This window comes from Cydia strobilella, chromosome 18, assembly GCF_947568885.1.
Source record: "Cydia strobilella chromosome 18, ilCydStro3.1, whole genome shotgun sequence".
Taxonomy (NCBI): Eukaryota; Metazoa; Arthropoda; class Insecta; order Lepidoptera; family Tortricidae; genus Cydia; species Cydia strobilella.
This window is the reverse complement of record NC_086058.1, coordinates 2,994,572-3,013,041: the sequence shown is the minus strand read 5'-3', so window position 1 is coordinate 3,013,041 and position 18,470 is coordinate 2,994,572. Positions and strand designations below refer to the sequence as shown.

Here is an 18,470-nt window from a genome sequence, read left to right as displayed (position 1 = left end):
GATGTAGCTCCGCTCTGCACCGTGCCCTGTAGCAAAATCGTTTCGACAGTTCGAAAAAAGAAACTGATTTGACTAGTAGTCAAATACCCTATTTGATTTATTATGAAATTGTATGAATTCAATGAAACCACATAAAATGAACACAATCTTACCCTTAAAGTCTAGGATCAACCAATTTGTGTCAATAAAACTTTTTAAAATCATTTTAGTCATTTTTATGAAACTGGCAAGAAAGGTTAGGCTTTAGACATTGATAGAATTACTAGAACAGCACTTATTATAGGGAACCGTGCGCGTTGGAGGTCCTAGCATCTTGTGACTAGAATCGAAAACTTTTACGCTTCGTCTAGTGCTGCCCCCTATAGTTCACGCATGCTCTCTTGCACATTGCAGGGTCTGCTATCAAGTGAACTAATAAAAAGAAACCGATGTGCGAGTTTCTTTAACTCGCGCACCGAGGGTTCCGTACAAACTTTCAACTATCCCTTGTAACTATAAAGTTATAAACACAAAAACTTCTGACCAGAAATATACTAAGCATAATTATGTACAGCGCCATCTATCGGGAAATCGGCTAACTAATTTGCGCGACCGGTTGCAAGTTGATTTTCAGGGATAATTCTTTATCATGTGAACCGATTTCTTCTTCTTCTTCGTCTTTGCCTTTATCCCATTATTTGGGGTCGGCTCTCTTCGTTCTCATGCGCCAGGACCGTGTGAACCGATTTCAACAATTTATATTTTATTTAATTGTAAACTCGTAGAAATTAAATTACCTAAATAAAATAAAAAACTAAAACGTTATACTTCGCGTCCATAATCACTCAGGGGGCTCCCCCTACAGTTCATTCACGATCCCTATACCACTGCCAACGGTCTTAAATGTATTGCTGTTACTGCTAGTACCTGTTGTCTGTTTTAATTAAAGATTAGTCCTCTTAATACATTGGTATCCACATCCAGGGTCATCAGACGTGTCTCCGCACGTGGAGCTGGGCTCCGAATGTCGAGAACTGTCTACTTCTACATCCTCACTGCCATTGGAAACCATCGAAGCGACAAGTGAGTCTATACTCTATTACTATTGTAATAAGGTTAAGTTCTGATTGTCACGGAAAGGCAAAAAGCCATCGGCTATACCAGCCAAAAGTCATGTCAAGGGGTCTGTTTAACAATGTATGCCATTGTAATTTGAACGTTATCCTCATACTAACAGAGTAGTTTTTCGCATTGCAAGCAATGTTACTGCTGCGCCTTACCAGTTATTCACAGTTGTTTGGAACAGCCTATGCTGCTGTTTTTACCGTTATAACTTAAGGCATATTGCCATACTAACAAAGTAAAATTTCGCAGGGCAAGCCATGTCGCTACTAGTTCCCGACACGTCGTACTCATCGTCAGAAGGGGAAGACGACTTCTACGACGCGGACGATGGGGTCGAGGACACGAAGCCGGGGCCTAGGTAAGTGCTAGACTGTAGCACAGATTATACTATAATACTATTAGTGTTTATGGTCTGAAGCCAGCAACAGATTTGCACGGGCGAAAACTTTCGCGGGTAAAGTTGTTATGGGAGCTTTGTACGTGTTTGGACTACCCACCAACGGAGCGGCAGCTGACGTTCACTAGGCTTCATTGTATTTGTCTGTCCATTTTGTGAATTGGAGCGGGGATATACTATGCACACCAGTGTGTTTATACAGGTATCACTTACGCTCTTTACGCTTAACCCTTAAATGCATAATGATGTATATATGCATCGTAAATTTGATGGTCCGTGGCTCAATATGCAGCTATCCAAAATCACATTTATTACTTTTATACAGCATGACACATCTATTTCAATTTATAATTTCAATTTATTAATTTCGTTTACGTAGTACCACTGTATATATTTTGACTATTATATGTAATTAAAACTTAGTTTTAAATTTCAATTTATTAAAAAGTTATACAAAAAATCATGCATTTAAGGGTTAAGCTGTAAGTTCCAATTTTTTACGTTTTAAAATATTCAACAATGTATACTTATAAGTACTTACATAAGTAATTTGCATTTTTAGTTGTAAATAAAAATAACACGCTTTTATTAGGTCGACCTGTATGTAACTATGTAATGGAATCTAAGGTAACTAATTTAACCATCTTCCCAGTTTCCGATGAAGTTGAAAATTTGCATACGCATGTAAGTCGGGTGACAATGAAATATTATGGTACCATCGAGCTGATCTGATGATGAAGACAGGAGGTGGTCATAGGAACTCTGTGATAAAACAGCGCAACCTAATTGTGTTTGGGGTTTTTAGAATTGTCTCGATGAGTATTAGTTGTCTGTGAAAAAAAAAGTACAGTCAGCGATAAAAGCTTGTACCAAAAACTTATTTTATAGTTTAGTTATTCTACAGCGTCACCTAACGTTCCGGTCTGTATCTAAACTGTGTCAGTGTCAAATGCCGTTTTTGGTTGAAGAAATGTCACTTTCGACACTGACAGAACAGTATGATATCGGAAACAGATCGAATAACTAAAACTCGAATTGGCCTGAGAGGCCATGGGCATGCAAACATGAGCGGCTGAAATGGATCAGAAATAGGGTTGTAAAAATACGAGGCTGAAAAATTACACTTTCCCGTTTGCCCCAAAATAATAACTTCAGTTAACAGCGTTTAAAAATGAGAGATAAGGTAAACACGTCACAGTTTAATACAATCTGAGGTGACTTGTCGCAAAGTTGATTGATATCTCATCCAAGTTCACATGAAACTGAGATGGGAGATAAGATCTACCTATATATGTTTAACTGGTTTTAATAATAACCAGGTGCCAGCCCTATATCCAGGTGAACATCCCCGCATTACACCGTTATACTGAAGTTGATTTGAGATGCACCGGATATTCAGTCACTATGCGGTATCCGGCCCTTATTTTAATATCCGGCCGGATACCGGATAGGAACTATGCTTGATTTTGAAGTAAACAAATAGGATTTAAGACACAGTCACGGTCATAATCGTACTCGTTTATTATTTCAAAACAATTTAAACATTCCACTCACTTGCACGCGCACTCATTTCGAACCTTGAAATGAGTCCGCGCGAACGTTCACTACGAAACAGGTCAAAACATGCACAATACGCACCTGAAAACCCGAAATGTAGGTATAGTTCCGCCGGTCGAATATTCGGCGGCCGGATACCGAATATTCGGCCGATGGTCAGGCCGTAAATCCGGTATTCGGCCAAACAACTATCCGTTGCATCTCTACATGTTACGCTATGGATAAACTGTCTGAAACTTGAACGCTATTCCAATTAGCTTGTTATTCGCATTCTGTAATGCAGTTTAGCACAATGACCCAGAGCAGGTGGCAGCTCTATATTAATTAAATTAAATTAAAATTAAAAAATCTTTATTGCCACACCTTAGGAAAAAAATATCTAAAATTTATGAAAGGATAGCTTAAAAATACAATATAAACTAAACTTAAACTTAAATATCAACTTAACATAACATAATAACTATTAACTTAAATCTATGGTGAGGCAAAGGGTCCCAATCTCAGCATGTGCGGTGCCAGAGGGCTCCGCGCTGATTTTCAGACTGGTCCCGGGACGGTTGGGGTCGGTCGCTACTATATTTAGGTCAATGGCCTCCAGTCACGCCAAATTGCCTGCATTTCTGTGTATGGTTTATTTTTGAATGTTACCTACGATCGACTGCATTGTAAACACAGTACGGTAAACGGCAAGGTGACAACCCTAACATGAGATGAATGCATTCTGTTGTAAAAAAACACTGTGCTTTCTTACAAATTTCGACACTTATATGCTGTGTCTTAAGGAGCCCACTGATTATCAGTCCGCCATTAACATTAACAAAAATTTGACAGTTCCGAACAACTGACAGGCCGATATCGTCTGGCGGACTAGTAACCCTTTATAGTTTATCACCATTCTTGATCCAGAGTTACCTATACCTATTGGCCCACTTCTGATGCGGTCTGCAAAAGTGAATAACAGCAGGAGCATAGATCGATATTGTCCTAATTCCGGCTCTCTCGAGCCTACCGAAATACCCGAACAGCAATAAACTTAAAAAATCGTAATTTCGATTTGATATGTATTATTCGCGTTGTATCTACACGAATAGAAACACGCAATTCTGATGCCAAAGGTAGCAAAATATATAATAATACTTCAGGTCAATTTCTCAAAACAAAAATGTTAACACTTGTACGTAAAAAGTAACATTTATTATTATGAGTAAACACATAACTTAAATTCAACAGTTTTTTTGCGAAGTTCTCCTTGTCACTCAAATGTCTGTGAATAAGGATGTCTAAATTCGACCACATAGTGGCAAATTGCAATCAAAAAGTAGTTTTTCAGTGAAAATGTTTAAAAAAATTGATATTATCTATCTCTAAAACTAGGCTGAATCCAGTTTTTTTTTATATGACATTTTTTTCTCAATCAGGAATAAACTGTTAAAATCTCTCGGGTTTCTCGTAGGCACGTTGTACGACTATATGTACGAACGAGATGCACTGTAAATAACGTCAAATCAATATGAAGCAAGTTAAGATTTTGTAATTCCGAATGCGCCTCTCTGCCGTTCAACCCTCAGCAGACGCGTTAATTGTTCTACTGCATTTCGGAGTTGCCAATTATTCTGTTCGGTCATAGAGTAACTTATACTAGAGCGGTACTGTCATAGTAAATTTTGTAACCCCAGTAAATTTACTGCCATCTGTCGACACACTTTAAAACTAAAAATGAAGATTTATAAAAATACGATAGAATGTATTTAAATATAGATAAATGAATTTTTTTAATTGCATTAATTATTTTTATGATTTTGACCCATGTTCTTTCACTGATATGCGTTAAAATTGTTAAATAACAAACGAAACCGTCGACGCCATCTATACGACTGTAGGCCAAAACTAGTAGCGCCCTCTGAACGAGAATCAAATTTTCTTGATTTTCGAGGCACGTTTTTTCCTTAGACTGTATCCATCTATTACGGAGTTATATCTATCTTTGGTTCGGTATAAGATACACTTTGATAATATCCACCTAAGTATTGATATTACAAAATCCGTTGCGTAGTTTTAAAGATCTAAGCATACATAGGGACAGACAACGGATAGCTACTTCGTTTTATACTATGTTTTTTCCATCAGGTGTGACTAGGGCCAATCGCCGATCAGTTTATAATTTAAAAATAAAATAAGAAAATTGTAGTGATTAACGGGTACATCTATTTTTAACCATACAATAAGTTCCCTACAAATTTTGGACTTTAATATACAAAAAACCGGCTAAGTGCGAGTCGGACTCGCCCACCGAGGGTTCCGTACTTTTTAGTATTTGTTGTTGTAGCGGCAACAGAAATACATCATCTGTGAAAATTTTAGCTGTCTAGCTATCACGGTTCATGAGATACAGCCTGGTGACAGACAGACGGACAGCGGAGTCTTAGTAATAGGGTCCCGTTTTTACACGACTGCCCAAAAAAGGAGTGTATTTTACCCTTTGGGTACGGAACCCTAAAAAGAAGATTCAAATTACAAAGTAGTTTTTCGGCTTGACCGAATTCATACATAAAAGTAGGTCTTTAGGTTATGGCGTAGGTTTTATAGCATGCTTATCTCTGCCAAATGCTGGGGACCTACATTTACGATAGAAAATGGGTATATTGGGTATTTGTATACCTCGTATGTACATGTACATGTACAGTTAGCAAATTTATCAGCTAAGCATGTTTGGCATGTAATAAATTAATAACACAGTCAGATGGTTCGCCGGAGGAAAGTTGCAATAGGTACGGTACCTCATATAGGTATAATCAAATTATAGGTATTATTAGAGGAGAAATCACCATACATCATTAAATAAAGTATTTAATACATAAAATCACGGAAAACAGGCATAGCTTAGGCAAATCACACTCCGACGCCGCAATGGCGAGCGATCCTCGTCTGACGGTTCGGGACGCGCCACACGTAGTGTGACCATCGACACCAATCGTAGGGCTGCACCCGAGCAATCCACATAATCGGTTATCAGTATTCAATTATTCATACTTGATAATTAACATGGGAAACTAGTCAAACTATAGTGCCAATTTAATTTATGTATATGTATTTTACAAAAGGAATGAACTTGAAATATTTAGATCGCTACCGTTTTACTCACTATTAATTTTAGTCGCTTTTGGCGACATGTTTCGGACTCTTAGGCGACTAAAAATAATAGTGAGTGAAACCGTAGTAATCTAAATATTTTGAAATATGTCTCATGATAGTTTAATTCCGAGAATGAACTTAGGCCTTAAATTAGGGTGCAAATCACGCACCGTCATTTGTTCACTCGAAACATTGTCCGAATATTGCGTGTTTGTCACGATTATCCTGGAGGCTGAAGGTCGGACGGCGGATGTACGCAAAAGTCAACTTATTTATAATGCTGGAACATTTGTAGGTATATAATCTTTAAAATACCGGCCAAGTGCGAGTCGGACTCGCGTTCCAAGGGCACATTACACAATTTTAGACCCAGTAGTTTCGGAGATAAAGGGGGGAATGGTCATTTTTTGGCTATTTTCTTAAATAACTTCTAAACTATTTTGATTTAAAATTACCAAAAATTTTTTTTTGAGATTCTCATAACGAGCTCATTCAGTTGATTAGTTTCCAAGCGGACCCCAGGCTGGAATGAGCCGTGGTAAAAAGCAGGGATAATGCTAAGAAGATTATGATATCAGTATAAGGGTCGGTTACACCAAACTGTTTTTCATCGTTAAAGAGTTCGCAAAATTTTATTGTATCGAAAGTTTCATAGTAAACCGCCGCGGCGCGCCGGGTGACGTTTATCGGTATCAGTATGTCAAGTGCGGATGGTGCAACTGGCACTAAAAGTGTTAACATATATGCAATCAGTTTGCCTTATCCAGCGTCTATATAGCAGCATGTCCGCCGCGGCCGACGTCGGAGCACTATATCATGGCACTTTTGGATTCATATTTCTATTCCAATGCGTCTGCAGATTATAATGCGGACTACTAGTACCGATTTTTACGAGTATTTGCAACCTGGTCTAGTTTTAAGGTTTAGTGTCAGATACGTAGAAATAGCTAACCAACTAGTAAGTTGTACCTACTGGACGTACTACGCGTTTAGGTGCTTTTAAGAAAAGTCTGAATGAACTTGAAATATTTAGATCGCTACCGTTTTACTCACTATTAATTTTAGTCGCTTTTGGCGACATGTTTCGGACTCTTAGGCGACTAAAAATAATAGTGAGTGAAACCGTAGTAATCTAAATATTTTGAAATATGTCTCATGATAGTTTAATTCCGAGAATGAACTTAGGCCTTAAATTAGGGTGCAAATCACGCACCGTCATTTGTTCACTCGAAACATTGTCCGAATATTGCGTGTTTGTCACGATTATCCTGGAGGCTGAAGGTCGGACGGCGGATGTACGCAAAAGTCAACTTATTTATAATGCTGGAACATTTGTAGGTATATAATCTTTAAAATACCGGCCAAGTGCGAGTCGGACTCGCGTTCCAAGGGCACATTACACAATTTTAGACCCAGTAGTTTCGGAGATAAAGGGGGGAATGGTCATTTTTTGGCTATTTTCTTAAATAACTTCTAAACTATTTTGATTTAAAATTACCAAAAATTTTTTTTTGAGATTCTCATAACGAGCTCATTCAGTTGATTAGTTTCCAAGCGGACCCCAGGCTGGAATGAGCCGTGGTAAAAAGCAGGGATAATGCTAAGAAGATTATGATATCAGTATAAGGGTCGGTTACACCAAACTGTTTTTCATCGTTAAAGAGTTCGCAAAATTTTATTGTATCGAAAGTTTCATAGTAAACCGCCGCGGCGCGCCGGGTGACGTTTATCGGTATCAGTATGTCAAGTGCGGATGGTGCAACTGGCACTAAAAGTGTTAACATATATGCAATCAGTTTGCCTTATCCAGCGTCTATATAGCAGCATGTCCGCCGCGGCCGACGTCGGAGCACTATATCATGGCACTTTTGGATTCATATTTCTATTCCAATGCGTCTGCAGATTATAATGCGGACTACTAGTACCGATTTTTACGAGTATTTGCAACCTGGTCTAGTTTTAAGGTTTAGTGTCAGATACGTAGAAATAGCTAACCAACTAGTAAGTTGTACCTACTGGACGTACTACGCGTTTAGGTGCTTTTAAGAAAAGTCTGAAAGGTCACAGTGAATACTACAAGCTAAGCTGATAAAGCAACACGAAAAAAGTAGGTACCTCCTCTATTATTTATTTGTTAGCCTGTAGTCTCCCACTGCTGGGCAAAGGCCTCCCGCTCTTTCTTGCATGCGTCTTGGTCTATGGTAATATTAGGCCAATCCTTCCGAAAGACGTCAAGATCGTGCCGCCGTCTCGTTCGAGGTCTGCCGTGACGCCGCACTATGTTTGGTGTCCACTCTGTAGTTTTCTTGGCCCACAAATCGTTTGGCATACGGCAGATGTGTCCGGCCCAGTCCCATTTTAAGCTTAGCGGCTGTCAGGGCTACGTCGGCTTCTTTGGTTTTAGAGCGCAAGATGGAATTTCTGATTCTGTCAGTCAATTTGACACAAAGAATACTGCCCTCCATCGCTCTCTGGCAATTAAACCTTGAGGGAAATCTTTTGAGCATTAGTCAAAGACCAAGTCTGAGCGCATCCATGAGTTTGCGTTTCAGAGATATAGGATTACCAGGACCAATATTGCTCTTCCAGTTATTTTCGGTACGTCTTTCGACCTCCTTGTCTTGTCGTGCCTGGAAAGAAACTATTTGGCTCCTGTATTAAAGTCATCTAAAAGTGGCTCTCCATTTTAATTGTTACCGTGTTTGCGTGAGTCATTTTGTCACATAACCGGTGTTGTAAGAGCGGGCATTACTCTCGGGAAGGAAATGAGTCACGGGCGGCATGTGCTTACCGACATACTGACTTCGAAATTCTAAACGACAAGAGAACCCCAAATAAGCGCACACTATATGGTTAATTTCTAACTTATAGTAATTCGAATTTAAACTAGTAAACGGATATATAATTATACGTATTATAAATCCGTTGACATATTTAATTCTCGACTCCCGTTACCCGGTCTCCCGTTGACCACGAACGCTGTAAAGGATTCGAAATCTCGGTATGTATTTTTTTTTAATTCTTTATACGTAAGATCCATTTCATGAGGAACTATCGCGGTAACCGAAGACAATATGCTTTAATTCGGCTTGTTTGCAATCAAATACGTGTGAAATCGTAACCGTATTAAGATTTGTACAAACATGCCCCTTGACCCGGTTCTGGAGGTATTGTTCCACATTCAGTTCCGTTACGTCAGCGAGGAAACTTCCAAGTAACGATGCAGGAAATAAGTTGCGGGGAAATGTCGAAGCTGATTTATTGTTTGTGTACCGTAGAACTACACAACTATAACCCAATACTATTCGCGGTAACCGAAGACAATATTATTTATATACCTAATACGTTTGTATTCCTAAGTTCCACTCCAATCTGTCAGCTGTCGGACAGCTGTCTTATTCCACAGTGGGAGGTCATACGTAAACCTTGACCGCGGAAGGCCCGTCAGTTGACATATAAAACCCATTATACCCCATGGCCATTAAATTTCAGTGACCAATTTCCTATAGCAATCACAGTCGGGTTTTCGTTTGTTTATAAGAAGGCTGATTTTGTAAAAGTATATAAATATTAGCTGAAGGCACTAAAAAAGATGAATTGTAGTATCAGACATTTATCTACTAATTAAGTACACACTATAAAAAATTGTCATCTATAGGTATAATCCGGAAACCTCTTCAATCCGTTTTCGGCCGGTTTTTTTGCCAATCCGGATTAAAGAGGTCCTACTGTAGTCCGTAATCCGGTAAGTGGAATGGAATGAGAATGAGCTCCCTGCCGAGGTTTTCCCGAGGGGCTACAGTATGGGGTTCTTCAAAAAAGGAGTGTACAGGTTTTTAAAGGGTCGGCAACGCGCGTGTAACATCTCCGGTGTTGCAGGCGTCCATAGGCTACGGTAACTGCTTACCATCAGGCGGGCCGTATGCTTGATTGCCACCGACGTGGTATTAAAAAAAAAAGTCAATCAACCTCACCCTTCACCTGCGATCTGTGATCAGTGTGATCCTTCGCCTTGCTGACCGGCGATACATGGTGTTTATAAATAAACAATTGGACGCTCGCCGCGGCTCGGCGCAGTCGCAGCGGGCGCCGCGGTGCGTTTCATCATAGACTAATGGTTTACAGAATTGACAAACCCAATAAGGCCTAGTTTCCTCTTTAAGTTGGATGGTCAGATGGAAGTAGCTTTCGGAAAAATTAGTGCATGAATTTTCCGAGCGGACGCTAGGCTCTCTTAGTAAGACATGACTAAACTGCCTAAAATTTATTTTTTCTTTCATACACTTTCTTGGTCGTGATCATCATTTATGCTATTGATGGCTATTCATTTCCGATGGCTGTCTTTAGGGTTCCGTACCCAAAGGATAAAAACGGGACCCTATTACTAAGACTCCACTGTCCGTCTGTCTGTTTGTCACCAGGCTGTATCTCATGAACCGTGATAGCTAGACAGCTGAAATTTTCACAGATGATGTATTTCTGTTGCCACTATAACAACAAATACTAAAGTACGGAATCCTCGGTGGGCGAGTACGACTCGCATTTGTCCGGTTTTTTTTACTATACTTTTTTAACTTGCTAATTCAAAGTTTGACCATATAAGTTTGCGTCCATAGTCATGCGTGCATAGGTCTTTAAAAAATAATTTAATTCTTCTATTAGGGTATCCAATATACTTATCAACAAAGCGAAGTCACTCCTCTTAACGTATAAACATTTGAACGATGTGCAACAAAACACATAAAATCTAACCATCGCCTGGCACTTCTATTCCTCCAACCGGATTGTTGGGAAGTGTTATACTGGTTGTTTGTAAATACTTTTTTCCGGAGACGTCTTTTGTTTTTGCCCTTTGTTAGGCCGAAATGGGTAGATAGTAAATTTACAAATCGTCGTTTTAACACGAAAGTAAATCGTCTTCTTGAAATAATTAACAAGCTACACCGCTAAAACATATGCCTCATCCGCGCATTCAGATTCTTTGTCCATCTCTCGTTCAGCGCTAGTGCACGACCGACCGTGCCGCACGGCGCACCTTCGCTGCGCGCCCTCACCGGACCGATCGATACCACGCGCCTACCGCACCAACCGTACCGAACCCACCCCCATACACCCCGGCAAAATTACGTACGTCCTGTACTTTCCGTGTTTTGTACTAACCGTCAACAAATCCAGTACTTACCGTGTTCTGTATTAATCGTTCGAAATTTGGAACGCATGTCTTTTGTTTTTGTTTGTGTGCACAACGTTCGTGTTTGGAATCTTTAAGTCGATTCGTTAAGAGCTACAATCGAGCGTCAATCTAGTTTCAACTGTTTTTGTAGAAAGCCGGTGAAAGTGCATTTTTTTCTAATTGCCACTCTATAAGTATTGTGTTAACGTTGTTTTTTGAATGGTGTTACAGTGTTTGGTCTCGTTAGTGGAAAATGGATCTATTTTGACACCTTAGTCGGGTTTTTCAGCCCGTTGTTTTTTATAATGTACTGCAGTGGAGGGAAATGCGCTTTCTGACGACTATTGATGTAGGTGATGGTGTATTGTTTTCCATAGAAAAACAATAATAACTGTTAATCTTCATGTCTAACTAAAATACGAGCTGAAATTTTGTCCATACAATAACTTTCCACGTTTTCCTCCTTCAATTGAAAATATATATAATTTTTATAATGTATTATTTGTAAAAAAAAAGTGTGTGCGTGTAATCTTTACGCGCGATGGAAGTAAAACTTCTTTGACGATGACGTTTATCGCTATGTTGGCACTTTGACGTGTCCTATTGTGCGTGTGTCACTACTGAGCGTTACTTCCGTCAGAAAAAAATCTGAGCTACCCTCTAGTCGCGCCTAAAGAAGTTTTACTTCAAAAAACGTAAAAATATCACATTATATTGACCCCCACTTAATCAGGTATAATAGGATAGGTATGCAGTTTGGGTGGACGACATTAATATGGAACTTCTTTTACCCTTTTCCTATTAATTTTTGGGAAAGGAGATAATAGACAATATTTCTGTATTTCGCATATTTAGGGTTCCGTACCCAAAGGGTAAAAACGGGACCCTGTTACTAAGACTACGCTATCCGTCCGTCTGTCACCAGGCTGTATTTCATGAACTGTGATAGCTAGAGAGTTGAAATTTTCACAGATGACAACAACAACAGACAGCAACAACAGAGATACATCATCTGTGAAAATTTCAACTGTCTAGCTATCACGGTTCATGAGATACAGCTTATTGACAGACAGACGACAGCGGAGTCTTAGTAATAGAGTCCCGTTTTTACACTGTCGGTACGGAACCCTAAGAATGGACTCCTTAAGTTAAATTTAAGTATCAATACGAATACCCAATTACAATGGTCTTGAAGATGTAATGATAAGCATGATAAGCGTCAGAATGGGAAATCGGAATGAAAAGAACGTCCCAGATGAGATACATTAAAAGCAATTCATTTGGTTTGCTAACGGTCCAAAGAGACGGCATTTTATTAGAAATTATCTGCAGTTTTTTCGTGGCAATGTTTCTCTTACAGTTTTTGAATGATTCACGGTTAGTTTCACTAGACATATATTGACCGGGATTACCTTTTGTATTGTTTTCGAGCTCCCGATATCACGGAAGGTAATCACGGTCCATATCCCGTCAATATAAGTCTAATGTTTCTCTTCATCATTTCATCATTCGCTTGCCCTTATTCCATTCATTTGGGATCGGCGCAGCAAGTTTTTTTTCTTTCATAACTCTCTCTCGCCCGTCATCTCATCATTCACTCGCATCGCATTTAACAAGGCTATTTGTGGTTCTAATTTTGTTATTAACACTTTGGAAGCATAGCAGGTCTGTTAACACTTTTTACTGGTTCTTTGATGGCTTCATAAATTCTGTATTTTCTATGTTTTTGTCGACTGAACGATACAAGATTGGTCTAAATAGTGTGTGGTCTAAATTAGTATACGTTATTAGCAAAGATACATTGATTGAGTATGTTTGCTAACTACGTATGCATATGCGTAAAATCGAAGACAATTTCGTGCTTCGAATTTGGCAGGTAAACGAGATGGCGCTGTACAGTTTCTATACATTTTGTTTTGCGGTAACTTTGGCAAAAGTTGCCGTTTACAATTCAGTGACCGAAAACATATGGCGCATTACAGCGCCATCTGTTTTGGATGTCAAACTAAGGGCTACGTTTTTTTCTTAGACTAGTTAGTCAACATAAACCATCCTTTTGTTTTTCAAGATAGTGTCACTTTGGTAGGTGTGTACCAGAATACGAAATTGACCCCCTTATTCATAAAAAGAACTTACTGACGGCTTAGAACCTCTTAGTCTTCGGAGAGACGTTGGCTCTCTTTGCATGTTCTACCGTCTGTACAATGGGGAATGTTCCGAAGAACTTTTTGATCTGGTGCCATCGTCTCGTTTCTATCACCGCACCTCCCGCCAAAGGAGCAAAGCTCATCCTCACTTCTTATGGCACACCATGAATAAGCGGGCATCCCGCTCGTTTCTTCCCAGAACGTGCAGAATGTGGAATGAGTTGCCTCCTGAGGTATTTCCTTTGTGCTACGACATGGGATTCTTCAAGAAGAGGGTATTTAGGGTTTTCAAGGGTCGGCAATGCTTAAGTGGCTCCTGCAGTGATGTTGCTTACGTCCATGGGCGACGATGACTGCTTCCCATCAGGCGGCTCGTCTGCTCGTTTGCTGAATATCACATAAAAAAAAAAACTTTACGGGCCTGATTTAGTTAAATTATGTTTTATCCCTTTCTTATAAACACATAAATCAAAATGACAGATAAAGACAAACGATTCATAGCTAATAAAATAACGTCATAAATCTCTACCTCGTATCGTACTCTACTGATATACCTACGCGATAGACGACAATTTTCTTCAAAAGATTTGACAGAGATTTAAACAACTCACGTCTCGTTTAACATTATAATATACATAATAAAAGTATGATTTACTATGCGAGTCACACACGCGCACACAATAGTTTCTTATAAAAGTTCTGGCCACGTCACCCTGAGAACAGCCGATGCCGTTTTCTCACTGCAATCGATCGTATATATCGCGTCTACTCAGCTACTAAACGACATATATGCTATATAAACTGTTATACACTTACGACGTTTTAACTTTAAGTGGGAAGAGCCGTTATAGAGCTATTAAACGTTATAAAACTAGCGGTGTGAGGTGTAGCGGAAAATGCATCGTCTAGTTTTTTGTGAAGATAATAACAATCTGTTGAAGTATAGATACAAGATTAAACTTATATTATCTCGTTGCAATGTGGTTTTCAAATGGTAATAACTTAATAGAACTTTATGGTATTACTTATCATTACGCATTGTATCTATCTGACGAAAGGAGCGCCTGGCGTCCGTTAGCTCGTTGGGTGGACGACATTCGGAAGATTTCGGGTCACTTGTGGATGGGATTAACTCAGGACCGGGATATGGCGTACCTACTCGAAGAGAGGCCTATGCTCAGCAGTGGGCTATAAAAGGCTGATATGATGTACCTAGACAATGATATGGAATACCATATCATTGTCCAAGCCACAAGTAATAACTTGTGGCTTTTACGGCGTATGTAGGTACCTTACCCACTTAAAACTTAAATTGGATGCGGGTTCGCACAGTATACAGTATACAGTAGCGGCAAAAAATAACATCGAAAGAATGTTCTTTCTCTTTCGCTTACTGTAAAAACAAAACAAATCTCTTGGAACTTCACTACGGCATTGTTTAATAAAACAAACCTTTTCTGAACTATGAGACAGAAGAATTTAAAGATTGCTGTCGTACTTCAGACCCTTCAGATATTTTTTAGCTCGTTATTTATTATTATTATTTATTGACACATTTATTTACACGGCATTACAGTTTACACCAATACATAAAATACATAAAACAAAACTCAAGAAACTAGATAATGTGGAAACACATTGATTTAAACTTTCACGATTTTTACTCATTATTATTCACACGACGGGACTTAATCGTGTAATAGTTATTTTCGATACAAGTGCGGAAAAGAGGAAATTCGAAACGAGTGGCGATAAATTAAAACACGACCGCAGGGAGTGTTTTAAATCGACACGAGTTGCGAATTACCTATTCGCACGTGTATCAAACAAAGTTTTACAGTACATATGGCCCATTAAACTTTCGACATGCACAAAAAGTGCACTTTACGCACTAGTGCGATAAAGTAGCACCATATGTACTGTAAAATAAATTTTAAACTTATTCTACGCAACCAAGCCGTCGTTGTGAATAATAATGTGAAAACAGATTTAGAATCAAAAAATTGTCATATACTGGTACTAGCTAGCCTATCCTATCATCCATCATCTCACAATACTTCAAGCATTCACGGTACACACATGCCCATGTTATATTTTTAAAGTGTATCTTTTTAGATCGGTAGTGTAAGAATTTGTGTGTCACTTCGTTATTTTTCTTTTATTATTGTCACTGTAACAAGGTATGAAGTGGCAAACACATGTTCAATCATTAAATTACATTACCTATTAGGTATTAGGGACAATGTATTCACTTTATTTTTATTATTTATTTTTATAAAATGTTTAGTTATTTTCTAATCTTTTTATCGTAGATGAAAAGCAATTAAGAAACGATTATCTTTAGAAACGTGACGTTTCCATCGCTACAGACAAACCAAACATGGCGCATTTCATAAACTAAGCAAAAACCCAAACGTGATACTAAACAATAACAAAACCAAGTGCATATTTTCGTACAATGACTGAGCCGCTGTGGGCGTGAACTAGTATGTGATGTTTTAAGTGAAGTTTTTTAAGAAGAGACCATGATTCGTGCGCTGACTTCCAGGAGATGGTCGTTGCGGCGAGACAGCGGCAGGTAAAAAAAAAGTTTATTTTTCATATACCACGTCGGTGGCAAACGAGCATACCACTCGTCAGATGGTAAGCGGTAGCCTATCGACGCCTGCAACTCCAGGCTGTGTTACATGCGCGTTGCCCCTCCCATGACCAAAGGCGGCGTGATGAATAAGACTAGTCTGTGATGTTAAAAGTGAAGTTTTTTAAGAAGAGACCACGATCCGAACGCTGACTTCCAGAAGATGGTCGTCGCGGAGCGACAGTGGCACGTATGACCTATTTTAAGGAGAGGTTAAAGAAGCTATGGTTATCTGATTGATTAATGTGCCTATAAAATAAAACTATGAAAACGGATTATATCGCGTATATTGAATTTATAATACATCCCGACGTTTCGAACTCTTTACAGCGTTCGTGGTCAACGGGTGACTGAGGAAAAATTACAAAATGCAAAAATTTTATTTTTGCATTTTGCTGTAAAGAGTTCGAAACGTCGGGATGTATTATAAATTCAATGTACGCGATATAATCCGTTTTCATAGTTTTATTTCATGAGTAACTATCGCGGTAACCGAAGACAATATAATGTGCCTATATTTGTATTGTATAGTTGCTTTATATTTTTCTACTTCTTTAAATTTTTAGTGTATTTTCCCCATTCCATTTTGTGTAATATATTATATGTTTATCCTATTAATTTTGTATGTATTTATATCCTTTGTCTTTCTGGTACCTTGTTGTACATTTTGCTACATTTGTCACCCTCTTTTCACTATCTCCTCTCATCTACTCGAAGGTTAACTGGAAGAGATCCCTCAAAGGGATAAGTTCGCCTTTGTACATCTTATTAGATAGATAGATAGATATTTTTGTATAGTTTACTACTACTATTAAATAAATGTAAAATATGGGAATTGTATAACAACAATTATCAATGCTTGCAGCAATGCAGCAAAGCGGTAGTTCCAGAGTCGCGTATCGCGTAGCAGGACGTTTATAAAGAGTAACTGTCCAAACGGTCCTCTTGGGTCGCTATAAGTGAGATTAAAGCTTTTGAGAATATGTTCTACTTATCCTTATAAAAGGTAATATACTTAGACCTTTGGCTACGTAGCGCTTTTACTTGTGTTAAATTTTCATATATACTCAGTACTTTAGCATACATTAAAGTTTCTAGTTGGGACCGTGCGCGTTTATTACTCGTAGTCCGACAATTTGTAGCATTATGGCGTTATTCATAATCGTTTTTCAAATCTACCAAACCTTTAGTAATCGTTCATTTTGACATTTCTGTTTGTTAGAAAGAGACAAAATTGAACAGAGGTTGAAGAGGTTGCTAAGTTTTATCAAAGTGGATATAATAGGATAGAGCGGTACTGTCATAGTAAATTTTGTAAACACAGTAAATTCAGTGCCATCTATCGACACATTTTAAAACTAAAAATGAAGATTAATAAAAATACGATAAAATGTATTTAAATATGGATAAAGGATTTTTTTTATTTGCATTAATTATTTTTATATGATTATGACCCATGTTCTTTCACTGATATGCGTTAATATTGTTAAATAACAAACAAAACCGTCAACGCCCTCTATACGAGAGTAGGCCAAAGGTAGTGGCGCCACCTGATCGAGAATCAAATTTTCGTGATTTTCGAGGCACGTTTTTTCCTTAGACTGTATCCATCTATTACGAAGTTATATCTATCTTTGGTTTTATAAATAACGGGGTGAATCGATAAGACAAACTTGACACTGATACTTCACACCAATAAGCGGGTGCTGCAATTAAAATTGGGTCAAAAGTTCGTTCAGAAATTAGGAAATTTATGTATTTAAAAATTCCGACGAATTTATAATACCTCAGTTTTAGTCGGTTAATATATACTAAAAGGCTGTAATTTTGTTTTACCACCTTTTTAAACAGATACCAGTGCTTAAATACTTCATTGTAACATTATCGCCAGCAAAGGTCGAAGATACCATTTACGATTCCAGTTCCAAATTGAATTCTGTTAAATATCACCGTATTTTCTTATCTCCCACCGTGATCCAATTATTCCCTGTACCTGCTCTCCGTTATTTTTAACTGTATTGTATTTGGAAAATGTCAAAGGTCGACTAAAAAACGTCAAGTATACCTCACAGCTACACAGGTTCTGGGTCAATGTTTTTAGTGCTTAGTAATGCATCTTTAATATTAGGTATATTCATATATTGTTATAAATTGTATTTTTCTTCCTTGTTACGTAATTGTTTATGACAATTTTGTCTAAAATATTGCTATAATGGTAATGCGGTCAAATCCGTCTGCAGGAAATTACGTTCAAGAGCGCTATTTTTAACCTTTCGTATGCGCATGTCAGGTAGGCCTCCAACGAGATTTATTTATTATTAT

At 38.3% G+C, this 18,470-nt stretch overlaps 2 protein-coding genes across 3 annotated transcripts in view; both read left to right on the top strand.

Annotated features, from left to right (window-relative positions):
* Positions 1–18,470, top strand: part of LOC134749490 (oxysterol-binding protein-related protein 9) — a 142,997-nt gene that overhangs the window by 48,627 nt on the left and 75,900 nt on the right. Inside the window, exons 7-8 of the mRNA XM_063684431.1 lie at positions 964–1,062; positions 1,354–1,462. Coding sequence (XP_063540501.1) covers positions 964–1,062; positions 1,354–1,462 — 208 coding nt within the window. The remainder of the gene's footprint in view (positions 1–963; positions 1,063–1,353; positions 1,463–18,470) is intronic.
* Positions 7,394–18,470, top strand: part of LOC134749479 (RING finger and CHY zinc finger domain-containing protein 1) — a 105,492-nt gene continuing 94,415 nt past the window's right edge. For both annotated transcript variants that reach the window (XM_063684418.1, XM_063684417.1), the window contains exon 1: positions 7,394–7,404. The gene's annotated coding sequence lies outside the window, so the exon portion shown is untranslated. The remainder of the gene's footprint in view (positions 7,405–18,470) is intronic.